At 44.5% G+C, this 19,648-nt stretch overlaps 1 protein-coding gene across 1 annotated transcript in view; it reads right to left on the minus strand.

Annotated features, from left to right (window-relative positions):
• Nucleotides 1-19,648, minus strand: part of CCDC66 (coiled-coil domain containing 66) — a gene marked incomplete at its 5' end in the record, with an annotated part of 189,354 nt that overhangs the window by 94,153 nt on the left and 75,553 nt on the right. The window contains 4 exon segments of the mRNA XM_082266270.1: nt 1,412-1,641; nt 5,335-5,466; nt 8,153-8,302; nt 16,638-16,759. Of these exon segments, the coding sequence (XP_082122396.1) occupies nt 1,412-1,641; nt 5,335-5,466; nt 8,153-8,302; nt 16,638-16,759 (634 nt within the window).

Raw genomic sequence — 19,648 nt, forward strand, 5'->3', positions numbered from 1 at the left:
GGCACTCCTGGCCCTTCCCTCCCTGGGGGCACCCGAGCTGAGCCGCAGCTCCGTGTACCTATTCACACATGGAGCCGCGGTTTGACCCCACCCCACTTTTTGGCTTACTGACTTTGATCAACAGCAGCGGGAGCCAAAAGGCACCGCTGCTGTGTCTCAGCCAATCAGGAGGGAGAGTCCCGGACGGCTGAGGCACTCGTGGACATGGCTGGATTGAGAGGGGGCTCAGGTAAGTATTAGGAGGGCTAAGGGGGACTGCTGCACACAGAATACTTTATCTTAATGCATTAAGATAAAACCTTCTGCCTTTACAACCACTTTAAAATACTGTAAGTGGCACCTGAAAAAGCCCCCATTGATTCTAGTTGCATTCCATTTTAGTTGTTCACAAATTATTAAGGATGTGGTACAGAGAGATAGTTTTAAACAGACTTCACACTCCTTTTGTTTTGATGCACCTAGAATGTATTTAATGGATTTAAACTGAATGTTCAGTTGGCAATATAGTTATACAGGCTTACTCATGATGGATTCATATTCCCCCAATATTCATCCCTGCTTAGTGTGTCAAAGCCCCACACTTTAGCTGGAAGGATACAGGTCCCCACACGAGAACTTTATTATTTGTCAATTGCCTGGGGTCATACACTGAGTGTATGCAAAGCGAATGTGTGGGGTTTGGTCAGTAAATGTCATACTTAAAAAGGGACCTCTGACCTTTAAGTAGTCCCAAACAGTGGGAGATCCCATATGACAGGTTGTTTCTAATATTGGAGAGTAGAGGCATTGGCTACAAAAGAAAAAACACTTTCCTTTTGGGAACACTTCATTTCATACTGTTTTAGTTGAATATTTTCCTTATTGATGGTAATGGGTTTTCTGGACATCAAAATGCCCTAGTTAGGTTTACGCAAGACCCATGTTAACAGTATAAGCCTAAGAACTAGATAATGTCTTTCAGTCACTAGATTCAAGCCTGCCCTGAAGGTCTGTATATGATTGGTTGATTTGGAGAAGCAACTTCAGAAGGTTAATATGTCAGACTTTAACCCATTTTCAACAGCGCAACACATACGCATGGCAGCCAATGTTTACGCGTTGGGAGCACACCCACTGCTCTCTTTCAGCACAAAGACCGAGCTTTTAAAGATAGCTCTTGGTCGGAGCAGTAGCTTGTGGGACTAGCTTCTGATCATGTGACCACAGTGGTCACATCACATTATCAGCGATCCTTCCCGCCCCCTGGGCGATTGACACTTTTTAATGGGATGCTGGAGCAGGTGGGAAGGGGTTAGTAACTGTGACTGAATGCTCCAACATCAAATCAAAATTTCCTTTAGCAAAAATTGGATAGCAATAGTTGCCACAGATAACCTTGCTACAGGCTAAACAAAGGATGGCCCATACCTACCCAGCTTTCTGAAAACATTCTTCCTCAGCTGACCTTCTTGTTTCTAGCGGTTCTTGTTGGAGCTCAATTATGGCAGAAGCCAGCTGATGATCTGCTGATCCTGGTTGCGAGGAGGAAGGAGGAATTTCAGGCAGCTGGAAATTAGCACTGTTCTCATACACAGGAGTTTGATTATTGGCCACCTTCTTAAATGAATCAAAATGCATTGCCCAAAGATCTGTTTGCTCGGCCTAAAAAAATGATAGAAGACACAGAAATTAGTAATCACAAATATGACACTATAACAGCCCATCCATGCACACACAAAAGGTGTGTCTTAATTTCTTTTGTTCTGCAAGCCTTAATGGTGGTAAAACTGAAGACATTAAAAATAAACAAAGCACATCACTGTTTAGTATGTATTTGCCTCAGTCCAAAGCACCAAGTGTCATTTCACTGTGCTGCTGTGTAATGTAGCAGATTGTCAATACTTGTTTGAATTCTAATGTGATGGATAATTCTGGTTTATTAGAATCTCTCTATTATGCTGTGTGCAGCTGCTGATGGGTAAAGCCAGATTTTTGTCTTACCTGTAAAAATCTATTTCTTGGAGTTCATGAAGGAATGCAGGAATATAGTAATTCTTGTAGATTTGGATTATACTGCCTCTATCAGGAGGAATTTGAACCATTTGAAACCCCTGCCACTCCCATCAAGCCACTATATTGATCTATGCAATGTAAACAATATTAGAACTTACGTGGAAACAATACTTGTACTACATACAAAAATAAAGTAGGTTTTTTGTACACTCCAAGTCCTCCTGAGGCAGCAGGCATTTGCACCTAAAACATGTGGAGGCTTAAAGAGGAAGTAAACCCTCCTCTGTAACTTGTACCTATAGGTAAGCCTATGATAAGGCTTACCTATTAGGTACAGTAAATATCTCCTAAACATGTACCGTTTAGGAGATATTTACCTTACATGCAGCCAGTGACGTCACTGGTGCATGCGCTCTGAAGGAACGGCCGCTGGTGCCGTTCCTTCAGAGTCCCATTGGCTCCCGCGCGCGGGAGTGACGTCACCGCGGCTCCGGCCAATCAGATGGCCGGATGCCGCGATCCCGGAAGACAGGCGACTGGACATGTCACCCGTCATACAGGTAAGCGGGCGGCACGGCGGGGGCTCGTTCTAAGGTAAGTATTTCATAATGAGCTAGTATCTCATACTAGCTCATATGTTTCCCTTTCAGGTTGCAAAAAAAAAATGTTACGGGTTTACAACCTCTTTAAGAGACCCCACGTATAAACTATAAACAGAAGAATAAAATGGTCCAATGCAGTCTACTGTTGATAGCATAGGGGTGTTCCAAATACAAGGAGGGTTTTGCAAACATTTTGCTATAGAAGCTTAAGAAAACATTGTCTATATATGTTTTTATAGATTATTTCTTAAAGCAGAGTTCCAGCCTCAAAAACCACTTTGGGCCATCCGCTTGCTGAACATCACCTAAAAAATAAATGGATAGATTTTTTTTCAATTAATTACCTTGTTATTGAAGAAAATATACTTACCTTTCTTCCACTTCCTCCCTTTGCGGCTGCAGCCCACGCTGTCTGTTCCCGCTTGCATTGACTCCTGGGAGCTGAACATCAGTGCTCCCAGGAATCAATGCGCCTCCACCGGCCCCGCTCGTCACTTCCGGTGTGGGCGCTCATTCCCTGCTAAACAGCTTCTGGGCATGCCCAGAAGCTGTGCAGGGATGACGTGCCTACACCGGAAGTGACAAGCGGGGCCGGTGAAGGGCATTCTGGGACCGAAGAGGACACCAAAGAGGACGCCCTGGCTTCAGCTGCCCACACCTGAGATGGCAGCGCTGGAGAAGAAATTTTCAAGGTAAGTATTTCTTCTAAAAAGTAAGTGCAACATGGGACAGTTTAGAGGCTATCCATTGTGAAATGCACTAGCCCTGACTGTCCCGGGGGTATTTTTATCTCAAAAACGTTTGAGGCCGGAACTCCGCTTTAAATGAATAAAAAAAATTGTATACATTTCAACTATTTGGTTTGTAATCCTTAAGCAATAACAAACTAGACATGTCCATCGCATTTAAATTGAAACTAAATTCACCCATCTTCCATATTACACAGAGTAGATCCTCTGAAAATAAATTCCATATACTACCATCAATAGGACAAACATTCAGCAAACATTGAATGTGCAAACTGAATCCTTTATAAATAGACCCCCGAGTGCCGGTTCACATATGTGCGGCTGCGGAGATCGCATGTAATTTGGAGCGCTCTGCTCCTTCATTACATGCGATCTCCTGTGTGGATGCGAATTCAGCCATACACTTTGTATGGCTGAAATTCACACTGCACCCGCACCAAAGACGCACAGGAGGCATTTTTTCAGCCGCTTCAAGATCGGATCGCACAGTGGTTCACACTTGTGCGATCCGATCCTGTGCGAACTGTCAGATCGCACTGCGATATGCGATCAAACTGGGGGTATCGTTAACATTTAATTAAGGATGCACCGAAATTTCGGCCACCGAAATTTTCGGACAAAAATGGGCCTATCCCATTTCGTCCGAAAATAGGTTAAAAATGCCGAAATTAATGGCCGCCGTGCGGAAGGAGGAGGGCGCAGCGCAAGTTTGAAAAGTCCCACCTCTCAATGATGTCCCTACTACTGCGATCTGTGCATTAATGAACTAACAGACCGGGCAGGAGGGCGGGCGAGCGGCCGCTAATCGCTGTAACTGTGTGAGCCTTCACTTCCCTGTCAACGGCACGATGTACATGAATGAACTGACACTCCGGGCGGGGGGAGCGGCCGCTAATAACTATAACTATGTGAGCGCTTCACTTCCCTGTAATGAGGGTATCTCCTCTGACAGGGAAGTGAAGGCTCACATAGTTATAGTCATTAGCGGCCGCTCCCCCCGCCCGGAGGGTCAGTTCATTCATGTACATCGTGCCGCTGACAGGGAAGTGAAGTGAAGGCTCACATAGTTACAGCTATTAGCGGCCGCTCGCCCGCCCTCCCGCCCGGTGTGTCAGTTCATTCATGCACATATCGTAGTAGTGGTGACATCACCGGGAGGCGGGCGGCCAGCCAGAGGCGCGTCTTTTGAATAATGGACACCGGAGGAGCACCAAAAAAAAAAAAAAAGAAGGGTGATCTGTGCTTCGGATTATGGCATCGGTGACGGTACTCACCCATCACTGAGAGTGAAAGACAGATACCTAATGGATACGGAGACTATGGTTTGGATTACTTCAAATGGGACAGTAATATTGGTCAGCCATGTATCTCGAGAAATATGTGAGGACTATTCCTGGCTTGTTTGATTCTGAACATGTTGATTGAAAGAGCTAAATCACATTGGCCTCTGTTCCATGTTCTTCAATGTCAGAGACGGACAGTCTGTCACTGGCAGTCTCTTCCTATGGTCTGTGTATTGAGGTGTGATGTGGATTCGGTTAAGCCTGTCTGTCCCATTGTTAATGAATTCACATATTGTTTCTGTCCAGATGGCTAGATAATTAGTTCAGTTAATTCTATTTCTGTATACAAATTCATCTGCATATTATAATGTAATCAGGCAACCCCTGACCTGTGTGTGGTAATCTGATCAGGAGGGGGATGTCCATGCTATATATAAATTGTGTGAGTTGTTAAATAAAAGAGAAGGTTCCAGAACAAGCGAAGTTGTCGGCTAGCTTTGTATGGGGGGGCGGCTGGAATAGTTGATATGTTCAAGACTGAAGGAAGCCATATACTGATGGAACTCCACAAACACAGTGTGGGTCGCAGTTCCGTTACAGCATCTACCCAGGAACACTCTACATAATACGGTCCTGGTATTCATTAATACAGTAGATTGGGGCAGCCAGCATTATATGAATGTCTCTGTAATCTATTTTCATATGTACCTCCTGAATCTTTTGCTTCTCTTGCATTTTGCGTAGCGCATCTTCCTCCCTTTGCTTGTTCAGCTCTTCCAGCCACTTCTTTTGCTGCTGCCGTTTAACAGCACTAAACGCATGATCTAGTGGTGCTGCTTCCTGAAATATAGACACAATAAACAGCTTGGTAATGTTGACTGCAGAACAGGGCATTTTGCTGTAGTTTTAAAGAAGTCACATACAGACAATAGCGTTACAAAAGCAGAACACAGTACAAAGCAATTGGTTTAATGGGAAAGTAAACCCTTACCAATAGGTTTTCTTTTTCGTCCGCTGAGGCACACAGGAAGTCTTTCACCTTTGGGTTATACAGCCACTAACAAGATAGGACACTGGCAAACAAACTGTAGGCCAGCCCAGGATAACCCCTCTACTATCAGCATGCCTCAGTTTGTTGCTAGCATCCTAGGAAGCCAGACATCTTTTCTTCAGCTCTGTGGTAGCACATTTTTTCTACTACTTTGTCTTATCAAGACTCTTCTCTAGGTCATTGCTAAAGCTGGTCTCTTTACTTACAGCTATTCAGCACTGTCACCCTCATCGTTTTGGAGTAATGCTTTCAGAACCCACAGGACTGATTTTTGCAGGGATAGCCTGAAGTGACTATTGGGTTACTGGGTTCCATGTAGGACAATTTCCAGGCTCCATTCTGTACAAAGGTATCTGCAGAGCATTTTCCACATCCAGAGTTGCAGGCACTGCCTCAGCGTTTGTTCTGTCTCTGAACCCTCATTTTGTGAGGAGGCTGACTGGGCTGAGAACAGATAGAGGAAGAGGGCGCCAACCAGCTAAGGTAAAAATAATGGACAAATACGAATGTAAAATAAAGGGATAAAAACAATAATAAAAAAGGATACGCACACTTGAGGGAGTAAGATAGTACATATCATCGGAAGAGCAGTGTTTTTCACTCGAGCTCTGTGGAGGACGGCTGATGTGGGTGGGACAGAAATGTCTACGGTGCGAACAGCGGCTGCAGATGAAGTTTATCAGTTGTTCGAGTGCCAGGCTGCTCTGAGGATGAAAGCTGGGGATGGCTGGTGCAAGCTGTCAAGTAGTGTGGCGGCTTCCGGGTGGGGTTGTTTCACTCCGTAGCAGAGTAAGAGCTGTTACGGCTGCTGTCTAACTGAATTGCTCAGTTCTGACAGCTCCCTGAGCAGCTCTCTGCTCTGCCCCCTCCTAGCTCACTGAAGCACTGAGCTGTGGAAGGGCAGGGAACAGCCAGCTCAAGCTCTTGGTGGCTAGCTGAGAGGGTCCAGGCACCTGGCAGATCCCGACTCTGGTCATGACACAGTGCCTGGACCGACATCTGTGACATCAGCAGAGTGCAGACTTCAGCCCACTCTCTGCTCAAAAAAAGGGTCACAGGAGTGCAGAACGAACTGCACTCATGTGATCCATAGGAGATGTACAGCCAAACGAGCATTGGCTGTACATCTCCTTTAATGCATTCTATGCATTAGGATAAAAAAAAAAAAACCTTTTGTGTGCAGCAGCACCCCTCAGCCCCTCTAATACTTACCTGAGCCCGTCTATCCAGTGATGTTGCAGGAGTGTCCCAGCTGCCCTGAACTCCCCTCCTCATTGGCTGAGACAGCAGCGTGGCATGATTGGCTCCTGCTGCTGTCAAAGTCAGCCAGCCAATCAGGAGAGAGAGGGGTGGGGGGGCCAGGGCTCCGTGTCTCAATGGATACAGGGAACGGTTACACGGCTTGGGTGCCTCCATAGCAAGCTGCTTGCTGTGGGGGCACTTAAAGCAGAGTTCCACCCAAAATTGGAATTCCCTCTGTTTGACAGGTACCCTTCCCCACTTCTGGGATACGGCGCAGGTAAGTGTCCTAATATTGGAGGGGGTGGAGGGGAAGGCGGAACTCCGCTTTAACAAGAGGGAGGGGCCTGGAGAGCCGAAGAGGGACCCGAGAAGAGGGGATCCGGGCCACTCTGTGTAAAACCATTACCTAGAGCAGGTAAGTAGAACAGGTTAAAAAAAAAAAAAAAAAAAAAAAAAAAAACACACACACACACACACGACTTTCCATAACTTTAAGTGGTTAAACTGACCTCATTTGCAAAATGAAGTTCATCCCTTTGATCTGAAAGAACCAAAATGATACAATGTTTCTTTATATCTCTCAGCGCCGAGCAATTTTGCCTGTTTTTTTTTTTACAGCTGTGAGTACGGGACTGCTCTGCACTGTTACATGAATCGCGGAAACGCCGGATTAAGATCGAGAGGGGTGTTAAATCGAGATTGCGATTTTTTTAACAACCATGCAACTCTACCAGACGGTAAAGACTTCTCGTGTCTCTCAATGGATGAAAAATAAAAACACAATTTGTGCTTGAATTCTTGTAAGCCACCAACTCCCTGTGCTCTCTGCTTGTGTTGCTCTGTTATCCCCATTGTTCCTAGCTGTAGACCACAACACATCACCCCTATGAATATGGTTATCATCCTAGGACAGGAAGTGTGTAACTACCAGGATTTTCATGTGAAAAAGGGGAAAAGAAAGCGCCCCCCAACAAATCACAAGAATGATTAAAGCACCAAATAAAATAAGCCTAATAATCAGAAATTTTGGAATTTCTATTTAGGTTGGGATTAAAAAAATTCAATTGCAGGTTCCCTTTTTTCAAAGAATTGTTGCTGCTCTTCGAGTGGACATTTTTTTTTTTTTTAAATACTTTTTCCACAATGCTAAAGTTTTACTTTATAACAGATTTGCAAACACTTTTTGACTATAATGTCTCAAGCACATTTAGTAGCTGAATGCAGTTACCATACCCCTAGAACAAATGCACTCCGGATCGCGGCGGGGAGCTCAGGAGAGCTGAAACTTGATGCTCTATCAATAGGTGAGTAATCCGTTGTCTCTGTGCCAGGGGAGGTCTTAAACAGGGAATCCGGAGTAGTGTATTCATTCAGAGGTGTATTCTGGAAAAAGAAGCAGCATTTACTTAAGTGTCAATGTTAAATAATTTCCTTAACTTCTGTTATTCCTAAACCAAAATGAAGTAGCAGCCGCACAATATTGAGTTTATTACCTTTGCTTCCCCGCTTTGCTCAACTGCTAACACTAAATAGAACCCTGACAAATGAAGAGGGCTGGCTATCTCTGTCCCAGTCTGTTTAACAGAATTTATATGAGGTGTAAATAAAGACTATGCAGGTACTTAAACTTGCTGTATATGAAATGCAAGAAATGATGATGTAATGAATAAATAACTGGATTAAATGGCGGTTTAGAGCTGCTTAAATTAGGGTTTAAAAAAAAAAAAAAAAAAGAAAAAGAAGAAAAAGATGGATTGGGGACTGTGAAGAAGGGGAGGATCAGATAAGACAGCCTTTTTACATAATGCAGAGGATTAACCCCTTCTTTTCCACCATGGGTATAACAAGCATGCTTAACTGCATATACAGACTACTTTTGCAGGTTTTGTAACACTAAGCATTTCTCTAGAATTGCCAAACTCATTAAATACTCCTGGAGTAAAAATCGAATAAAACATGTTATGTATGGTATTAAGGTTTGAACATGCACGACAGATACAGATTTAGCCGTTGAACGGCTTAATAAGACCAAGTTTCATAAGAAAAAAAAAAAAATATTGCTTTTGGAAAAACAGAAGTGCAACTTTAACTGTAAACTCTATTGACTGTAATGCCATTGCAAACAAAGAGAAGAGCCGCTCAGGTGTAAGTTCAAAGCCTGGTGCAGGTCGGATCTATGCTTGTAATGCCATTGCACACATTACTTGAATATACTACCAACATTAAAATATTAGGGGGGAAAAAAAAAAAAAAAAAAGGAAGAAAAAAGAGTTTTTCCACATTTTTTTTTTCTTTTCAGCAGCTTAGTACATGCCCCTACTCATACTCCTTACCTGGCAGTGCAGTGTTATTTTTACGTCAAATTTAAATTTAGGTTTAGTTATCTGAAATGTTTTAGTCAACTAAAACATTTTCTTTTAAAGATATGTTTATTGAAGTCTCCAAGTATTTTACAAGGAACACAAAAACAAACTGGGTACAACACAACCCATCTATGTCATCTATTACAAGGAGCGGGATGTCTCTCTCTCCCCCCCTCCCGCGGCCCGCCCGTCCCGTGAGACCTGGGCATCCTACCTCCACCGCCGAAGAGAAGACCCGGGTCTCTATGTAAAAAAACCCGGAAGTGATGTCATGACATCACTTCCGGGTACTCTGCGCCGAATTAAAAAAAACTGACAGCATTCAAAACAGCCAAACTTGGCGTTTTGAATGCTTTTCAGTGCCGAGGAGGGGTTTGGGGTCTTATAGACCCCCAGATCCCTCCACAAGGAGTACCTTTATAAAAAAAAATATATATATATTTTTTTACATGTCCGAAAATACCAGCTGATATCGGCCGATACCGATATCTGATGACCAAAAGATCAGTATTGGTCTCGGAATTTAAAAAACGATATCGGTTGATCACTAAATTTAAATCGATGGAGATCCAACACTGCAGATCAGGGATCGCAAGAAGCTCATTCAACATAGGGTTGTACCAAAGTGGGTTATTAGGAGACGCAGCCCATACATCCTTAGAAAGGCGAGTCAATATAGTATTAAGAGATAGTGTGGTTCTCAGCATAGACATCCCGGGGCAAGTAGGTAATTGCCTGCGATAAATAATATTATGTAAGGATTCAAAGGATGAAACTATGGCAGCTTCAGTTATAGTACAGGCATTAAGCAAAAGGTGGATGCAACCAATCATGCATCTCCACTAGCTGGGAAGCCAGGGAATACAAATAAAAATTTGGGAAAGGCCAAACCTGCCAAATGAGAGGGCAATTTCAAAATCTCCAAGGCCATCCTGGGTGCACGACGAGTCCATAGAAAACTCATGCAAATGGAATCAATTTGCCTAAAAAGCATTTTTGGGGTTTTACATGGAGAGTTGGCCATCACATATAGGAGTTTTGGTAAAAAAAATAATCTTCAGCAAATTGACTGTGCCCATAAGATCTAATGGTAGATCCATCCGTTGGCTTGTTGACTGTTGCAATTTAGTAATGACAGGGCACAGGTTGTTTAGTACATAAGAACTCACTCCCAGATACCGGAAGGAATTTGTAATCTGGAGCTGTGAAAACGGATGCACCACCTGCTCAGCCCCTGGGTCCAACAGAAAGACTGGATTTGGCCCAATTTCCCCAGAATCCTGAGTAAATACCAAAGGTCTCCATTTCTTGCAACAAGGAACATAAGAGGCAGAGGGGTCAGCCAAGTATATAAAGGCGTCATCTGCATATAGTGAAATTCGTTCCTCTATAGTGCCAACAATTAGGCCTTGTATAGAGGATGAAGATAGTATACAGACAGCCAGCGGCTCAGTGGCCGGGGCAAACAATACTGGAGATAAAAAGGACATCCTTGGCAAGTTCCTCTTGAAAAGGAAAAAGGTAGGGGAAATAAAAGTATTGACATGAACCGTGGCCTACAGCTTTATAGGAGCTGTATCCAAGCAAGTATCCAGGATCCAAATCCATGTAGCTGAAGCACTTTAAAAAGATATGGCCACTCCACACTGTCAAATGCTTTACAAGTACCTAACGAGGCTATAACATGAGTGGTGGAGTGTCCATGGGGGTACTGCAAATTTTGAAAAAGTCTACGTATATTAATTCTTGTAGAGTGACCTGGAATAAATCCCCCTTGATCACTCTGCACCAGAGTAGAGACCACCTTATTCCAGCGATTGGCAAGTACCTTCGCTAAGATTTTTACATCTACATTGAATAATGAGATTGGTCTGTAAGCATCACACTCTAGCGGGTCCTTCCGTGGCTTGAGGATGACGATAGGAGGAAGGATACCCTTCAAGGCCGCATCGAAGGTCCAAAAAAGATGGGGGCTCAACAGATGACTAATTTACTATACCACTCAGTGGGGTACCCATCTGGGCCAGGTGTTTTGAGAGAGGACATTTGAGCTATCCCTAGTTCCATTTCCTCGACAGTGAGAGCAGCATCCAATTCCTGACTACTACTCTCACTTAAGGAGGGAAGGGATATATAAACCAGATAGGCCGTTAAAAGATTCTCTGTATACTAAACAGTAGAGCTGTAAACTTGAGTATAGAAAGTTGTGAAAGCTTCCAAAATTTTTCAGGGAGTATCCACCACTGTATCAACAGAGATAGGAATTCAGGGAATAGATGTAGGTGCATATTCTGGACGCACCAGGTAAGCTAAGCAAACGTCCAGCTTTATTGCCGTGGCCAAAAACTTTGAGAGGTATACAGCATGCTTTTCTTAGGGAGATCTAGAAGACAAAGCAGTTGGGAAAAAAAGTATTTAGTCAGCCACCAATTGTGCAAGTTCTCCCACTGAAAGATGAGAGAGGCCTGTAATTTTCATCATAGGTATACAACTATGAGAGACAAAATGAGAAAAAAAAAAAAAAAAAAAATCACATTGTCTGATTTTTAAAGAATTTATTTGCAAATTATGGGGGAAAATAAGTATTTGGTCAATAACAAAGGTTCATCTCAATACTTTGTTATATACCCTTTGTTGGCAATTACAGGGGTCAAACGTTTTCTGCAAGCCTTCACAAGGTTTTCACACACACTGTTGGCTGGTATTTTGGCCCATTCCTCCATGCAGATCTCCTCTAGAGCAGTGATGTTTTCGGGCTGTCGCTGGGACTTTCAACTCCCTCCAAAGGTTTTCTACGGGGTTGAGATCTGGAGACTGGCTAGGCCACTCCGGGACCTTGAAATGCTTCTTAGGAAACCTCTCCTTCATTGCCCGGGGCGGTGCGTTTGGGATCATTGTCATGCTGAAAGACCCAGCCACTTTTCATCTTCAATGCCCTTGCTGATGGAAGGAGGTTGTCACTCAAAATCTCACAATATATGGCCCCATTCATTCTTTCCTTTGCACGGATCAGTCGTCCTGGTCCCTTTACAGAAAAACAGCCCCAAAGCATGATGTTTCCACCCCCATGCTTCACAGTAGGTATGGTGTTCTTTGGATGCAACGCAGCATTCTTTCTCCTCCAAACACGACGAGTTTAGTTTTTACCAAAAAGTTCTACTTTGGTTTCATCTGACCATATGACAATTCTCCCAATCTGCTTCTGGATCATCCAAATGCTCTCTAGCAAACTTCAGACGGGCCCAGACATGTACTGGCTTAAGCAGGGGGACACGTCTGGCACTGCAGAATTTGAGTCCCTGGCGACAGTGTGTTACTGATTGTAGCCTTTGTTACTTTGGTCCCAGCTCTCTGCAGGTCATTCACTAGGTCCCCCGGTGTGGTTCTGGGATTTTTGCTCACTGTTCTTGTGATCATTTTGACCCCACAGTGTGAGATCTTGCGTGGAGCCCCAGATTGAGGGAGATTATCAGTGGTCTTGTATGGCTTCCATTTTCTAATAATTGCTCCCACAGTTGATTTCTTCACACCAAACTATTGCTTGCCTATAGCAGATTCAGTCTTCCCAGCCTGGTGCAGGTCTACAATTTTGTTTCTGGTGTCCTTCGACAGCTTTTTGGTCTTGGCCATAGTGGAGTTTGGAGAATGACTGTTGAGGTTGTGGACAGGTGTCTTTTATAATATTAACAAGTTCAAACAGGTGTCATTAATACAGGTAACAAGTGGAGGACAGAGGAGTCTCTTAAAGAAGAAGTTACAGGTCTGTGAGAGCCAGAAATCTTGCTTGTTTGTAGGTGACCAAATACTTATTTTACCAAGGAATTTACCAATGAATTCATTAGAAATCCTACAATGTGATTTCCTGGATTCTTTCCCCCCCCATTCGGTCTCTCATAGTTGAAGTGCACCTATGATGAAAATTACAGGCCTCTTTCTCTCATCACAATTGGTGGCTGACTAAATACTTTTTTACCCAACTAAAGCTCATAATTCCTACGAGAGTGTGTAACCAGGCAGCACGAGTGTGGGGTCGGTATTGTAGGCAGCCTCTGACTGTAACATGGTATACTCAAGGTCTTCAGTACACACGTGGTTATTCTTTCAGAGTATACCAGTCACTGCCATAAAGGCTCCACGGAATGAGACCTTAAAGGCCTCCCACTCTGTAGCTGGGGCTGTGGTATTAAGATTTATTTTCCAGAACTCAGGTATATCCCCAGAGCATGTTTCGGAAACTGTCTGATCCTCCAACTACTGGGAATTAAAGCGCCACAAGGCCGGGCTAGTTGGGGGGGGGGGGGGGGGGGGGAGTTAACCTGCTGGTTAACCTCCAGCAGGAGGGGGCATGGTCAGACTCCCTGAGGAAGTATAGCGGTTGTAGAAATAAAAGGAAGAGTCAATTGAGGGGGTGAAGGCTAGGTCGATGCATGACGTGGTACGAAAGGAGTCTGCATGGCAGGTAAATTGTCGTCTGGATGTTTCCACCTCCACACATCAATCAAATCGTTAACACGTATCCAATCTAGGAGGGCTTGAAATATTTTCCCTTCACCCTGCAAATGGTCCATAGAGGGGTCAGAGATTGCATAAAAGTCTCCCAGGTATAGTAACGGACCTCTAGTGTGAGTGATGACATTTTGGTCACAATTTCTGCTGAGAAAGGGGGAGGGACATAAATATTGATCAGGGTCAGGGAGGTTGGCCCAATCTGTAAAGACAGAAGGGAGAAGCGACCCCGAGTCAGTTTTACACTGGAACAAATACCAGCTACTAGCAACATGCTATAAAGAAGGCAACATAGGTCATGGAGTAGTCATAAGGGTGAGAAGTAGAGAAGTATAGGCCACCATCCAGGGTAGAGACAGGTCAGTGGATGAGGAGTTGCAAGAGGGGAATCTCGCCATCTTTGAGAGCGTTGTGAGCATCCAAAACTCAGATCCAGCCAGGAGGAGGCATCCACGAAACTGAAGAAATGGGCCTTGCCTGCAGAAAGGACTTTATTCTTTGCTGGGTGTACCATAGAATACTGGAGCTCTTGATCTCATAATCTGGCCTTGACGGACGTGAAGGAAGCGCATTGGCGTCCCACTTCTGCGGAAAATCTGGAAATATGTGAATGATTTGGCCATTAAAGCGCAATTCACCCCACACTCTCACAGCTTGCAATAAGGCCACTTTATCTTGAATATTAGGGATCTGGGCTATGATAGATCTCAGAGAAGCCACGCCCCCCTTAGTCAACTAATAAATGTGTTCATTTAGTCAAAGAAATAACACTATACTGTACTAAACAGCAAGGCTAAGAACACATTGCTCAACAATGAAAATCTCCATCGCAGGATGCCAGTGGCCAGGCTTTGAACAATCAAGTACAGTGGGGAAAAATATATGATCCCCTGAAGATTTTGTAAGTTTGACTACTTACAAAGAAATGAAGGGTCTATCATTTTTAACATAGGTGTATTTTAAATGATTGAGACATAATTTCAACCAAAAATCCAGAACAAAAACAGGATACAAATGTTATAATTGAGTTGCAGTTCAATGAGTAAAATAAGTATTTGATCCCCAAGCAAAACATGACTTAGTACTTGGTGGAGAAACCCTTGGTGGCAAGCACAGAGGTAAGACGTTTCTTGTAGTTGGTTACCAGGTTTGCACACATCCTTAAGGTTTCTTGGCCGTCGCTTGGCAACTCAAAGTTTCAACTTCCTCCATAAATTTTCTATAGGATTAAGGTCTGGAGACTGACTAGGTCACTCCATGACCCTAATGTGCTTCTTCTTGAGCCACTCCTTTGTTGCCTTGGCGGTATGCTTTGGGTCATTGTCATGCTGGAAGACCTATCTTCAGTGTTCTGGCTAAGGGAAGAAGATTCTCATCCAAGATTTTACAGTATATGGCCCCGTTCATTGGCCCCTCAAGTCGGCCTGTACATTTAGCAGAAAAACAGCCCCAAAGCATAATGTTTCCACCTCCGTGCTTAACTGTAGGGATGGTGTTCTTAGGGCCAAAGTCAGCATTTTTCTACACAGCGAGTCGAGTGAATGCCAAAGAGCTCAATTTTGGTCTCATCTGACCACAGCACTTTCTCCCAATCCTTCTCGGAATCATTTAGATATTGATTGACAAACTTCAGATGGGCCTGTACATGTGCATTCTTGAGGAAGGGGACCTTGCGGGTGCTGCAGGATTTCAATCCATGGCGGTTTATTGTGTTACTAATGGTTTGTTTGGGGGGGGGGGGGGGCAGACGGACTATGGCCCCAACTTGAGATCATTCACAAGCTGCTCCTGTGTAGTTCTGGGCTGATCCCTAACTCTTCTCATGTTCATCCTGACCCCATGAGGCAAAATCTTGCATTAAACTCCAGACCAAGGGTGATTGATGGTTATTTTGTATTTATTCCATTTGTTAATAATCGCTCCAACAGTTGTCTCCTTCTCACCAAGCTTCTTGCTGATGGTCTTGTAGCCCATTCCAGCCTTGTGCAGGTCTACAATATTGTCCCCAATTTCCTTTGACAGCTCTTTGGTCTTGCTCATGATGTTAAGGTTTGAATGGAAGAAAGAACACAAGCACATGCTGTAGCCAGTCTGTGGGAGCCAAAATTATTGTTGGTTGGTAGGGAACCAAATACCTATTATTAATCTCACTGAAATGCAACTCAATAACATTTGTATCATGTGTTTTTTCTGGATTTTTGGTTTATATTCGGTCTCCATCATTAAAAATACACGTGATAAAAACCTGCAGGGGACCCAATAATTATTTCCCCCCACTGTATTTAAAAAAAGAAGTGTAGGACAGATAAAAAAAAAAAAAACCACACACAAATACTCCTGCCGCCTCCAAGACAGAGAGCTGAGTGATCAAAGACCAATGATCACTCAGTGAGCAGAGAGCCGATGACTGTCACTCGACAGCTCTCTGCTGTGCCACTCCAGCACCGACTAGAGTGCCAGGATGCGCAGGGGGTGGGTGCAGATTGCTCTCAGCAGCACACAGAGAAGCAGAGAAAGCTGCCGCCTAGGCATCTGGGTGCCTCCCAACATGAAAGTCGGGATCCCTCCAGAGTCTGGACTGGCTGAGTGACGTCAGCTGACTGCGGACTTTAGCATGCTGTTGGCTCAGTGATAGGTCATAGGAGTGCAGAACTAAGTACCCTCCTGTGACTCAAAGGTGAAGTAGGACCAAAAAATCTTTGACCCTATTTCTCCTAATAAATAATAAAATGAGCATTATATTAAGCCCCAAGTGACTTCTGTAGCTGCAGGCATTATGGGCCATTTAACATCAAATTTCACTGACTTCAGGCATTTGCTAGACAATAAGTCAATGTACACTTCCTTACTTTTGGAAGATCAGAATAAGGTGTCCTTTCTAAAACAGAAGATTCTATCCCCTCACGATGCCTAAAATTGATTCCTTCTTGATCAGCTTCCTTCAGTTGCTTCTTTAAAGCCACCTGTTCATCTACAGGAAAACAAAAACAAAAAAGCACTAGAAAATGTCAAGTTGGATCACAAAAAAAAAATGTTCAGAGCTTTGGAGGAGGAGACCACTAGAATGAAAAAAAAAAAAAATAAATAAATTTCAAAAGAAAACCATTTAAAGTAACTGTTGTGAGCAAGTGTTTAGTGAATTGCAGCAACAAGAAACCGCAGATTACTGAGGTTGGAATTGCAGGCCTGTGCAAGGAGCAGTAGGTGCACAACTCATACTCAACTCATGACCACTGAAACTATAATGGACTGTTCGCAGTTGTTCATACAGGCAGCCAGTGATTACCTGTAGTTAGGAACAGATGATCATGGCTGGACACAGACAGCCAGCCCTTTGCCTGTCATTGCTTTGCATAGGCTGAGTTGCTGCAGCTCCTTGCACCCAAACTGTCATTCCAGCCACAGGAATTTGCAGTGTGTGCTAAATGACCATGTGAATGTACGCAAGACTTGCCTACTAAAGGGATGTAAAGCAGCCAGCATCTACAAATATAGTATCTTAATTAAAAATGTGCATCTGATAAACCCTTGCACCAATATCATATGATATACAAAAACTAGAACTACAACCATTTCCCAAGATCTATGCTTTAAGAAAATAAAACGTTTGGGGGTTTTAAACAAATAATCTTCAGGCCTAAGAGGATTTTTTTTTTTATATAAATGTATGCTGGCAGCAAAATTGAAGTACTAGACTGTAAAACCATGCGATTCCTGCCTAATTGAATACCAAAAGCAGGAAAAGCTGGTTCATGAAAACATTTTTCATGAAGAATGTAACATGCCTCCTCCTTATTGTCTTGTGCAAGTCAGTGTAAGTGCAGGTTTACACTGGTAAAAGGTCAGATGTGACTTGAGTCGCATGACGGGAAAACGGAATTTTTGTAAAATCTTACCTGTAAAATTCCTTTCTCTGAGTCCTCCGACAGTCGCCGCCTCTTCATATTCGTCACATATGGGGTATTAGACTTTGCTCCGAAGGAGTAGCTAGGCAACAGAATATGTTAACATTAAAGCTTTTAACATATCCCACCCTCAAGGGGTGGTCCCCTCAGTCAATACCCTCCTACTTCCTGCAACCATATCTCAGTTTCAGTGGAATAGCAGTAGAGTATACAACCAAACCCCAAAAGAGGGGCGGGGGCGGCGACTGTCGGAGGACTCAGAGAAAGGAATTTTACAGGTAAGATTTTACAAAAATTCAGTTTTCTCTTACGTCCTCCGACAGTCGCCGCCTCTTCATATTTGTCACATATGGGGACGTCCCAAAGCAGTGCAAACATGAGGGGTGGGAAACGCATCCGCGCCGAAAGGCAACGCAGTCTCCGCATCAAAGAAAGGAACCTTACCAAAGGAAGGAACCCAGCTGGGCAACAGGAAAAAACAGGTGCTCAACAGGAGCAACAACCCAGGAAAAGACAAATAACCAGGGGATAAAAAAACTTATCCCAACAGCCAGTGGTCCCCAACAAGGGACCCTAGGGAATCGCCGCACTAAGAACCTTGCGGCCAAAGGAAGCATCCGCCGATGCCTGAACATCTACTTTGTAGAATTTTGTGAAAGTGTGCACGGTCGACCAGGTCGCCGCCTTACACACCTGGGCTACAGAAGCCCCATGACGACAGGCCCAAGACGTACTCAGAGATCTAGTAGAGTGCGCCTTCACAGGCACAGGGGGAACCTTCCCCTGCAAAGCATAGGCCTGTTCAATGGTCTGCCTGATCCATTTGGCGATGGTAGAGGCCGACGCCGCCATGCCCTTCCGAGGACCCTCTGGAAGAACAAACAAGGAATCCATCTTTCGAAAAGACTCAGTCGATTTAAGGTAAACCCTTATCGCCCGAACAACATCCAAAGAATGTAATCTCACCTCCTTTGGATGTTTAGGCTTCGCGCACAGCGAAGGCAAGACAATATCCTCATTAAGATGGAATTCCGAAACTCGCTTCGGAAGAAAAGAAGGATTAGGTCGCAAGACCACCTTATCCAAATGAACAACCAGATACGGAGACTTGCAGGACAAAGCCGCCAGCTCCGACACTCTGCGAGCCGAAGTGATCGCAACCAAAAAGGCGACCTTTTTGGACAACATAGACAACGAGATCTCCCCGATCTGTTCAAAAGGAGCACGTTGTAACACAGATAGAACGAGATTCAAGTCCCAAGGGGGCAGAGGATCCCTCCTAGGAGGAACCAGATGCCGCACTCCCTGAACAAAAGTGCCAACCAAGGAGTTGGAAGCCATGGGATGTTGAAACAGAACGGCCAGCGCAGACACCTGACCCTTTATCGTAGCCAGCGCCAAACGCTGATCGACACCCGTTTGAAGGAAGGACAGCACTCGGGAAACCGAGTACGTGCGGGGTGAAAACCCCCTGGACTCACACCAGGCAAAATAGGCCTTCCAAGTACGGTAATAAACCTTCCCCGAGGAAGACTTCCTCGCGTTGATCAAGGTATGAACGACCTCTGGGGAGAGACCCTTCTCCTTCAGGACCTCGGTCTCAACAGCCAGGCCGTCAAAGCCAGCGACTGTAAAGCAGGATGGTAAATCGGCCCTTGAGACAGGAGATCGTCTCGAAGAGGCAGACGCCACGGGGCGTCGACCGCCAGATTCACGGGGTCTGCGTACCAGGACCGGCGAGGCCAGTCCGGTGCCACAAGAATCACCGTGCTGCGTTCCGAGTGTAACCTGCGAAGGAACCTGGACAGCAACTGAATAGGTGGAAACGCGTACATCAGCTTGTACTGATGCCACGGGGCCACTAACGCGTCCGACGCGTCTGCCCGAGGGTCGCACGTCCTTGCCACGAACCTTGTTGTTGAGACGAGACGCGAACAGGTCCACATCTGGAAGAC

This window comes from Pelophylax lessonae, assembly GCF_965119305.1.
Source record: "Pelophylax lessonae genome assembly, chromosome: 8".
Classification (NCBI taxonomy): domain Eukaryota; kingdom Metazoa; phylum Chordata; class Amphibia; order Anura; family Ranidae; genus Pelophylax; species Pelophylax lessonae.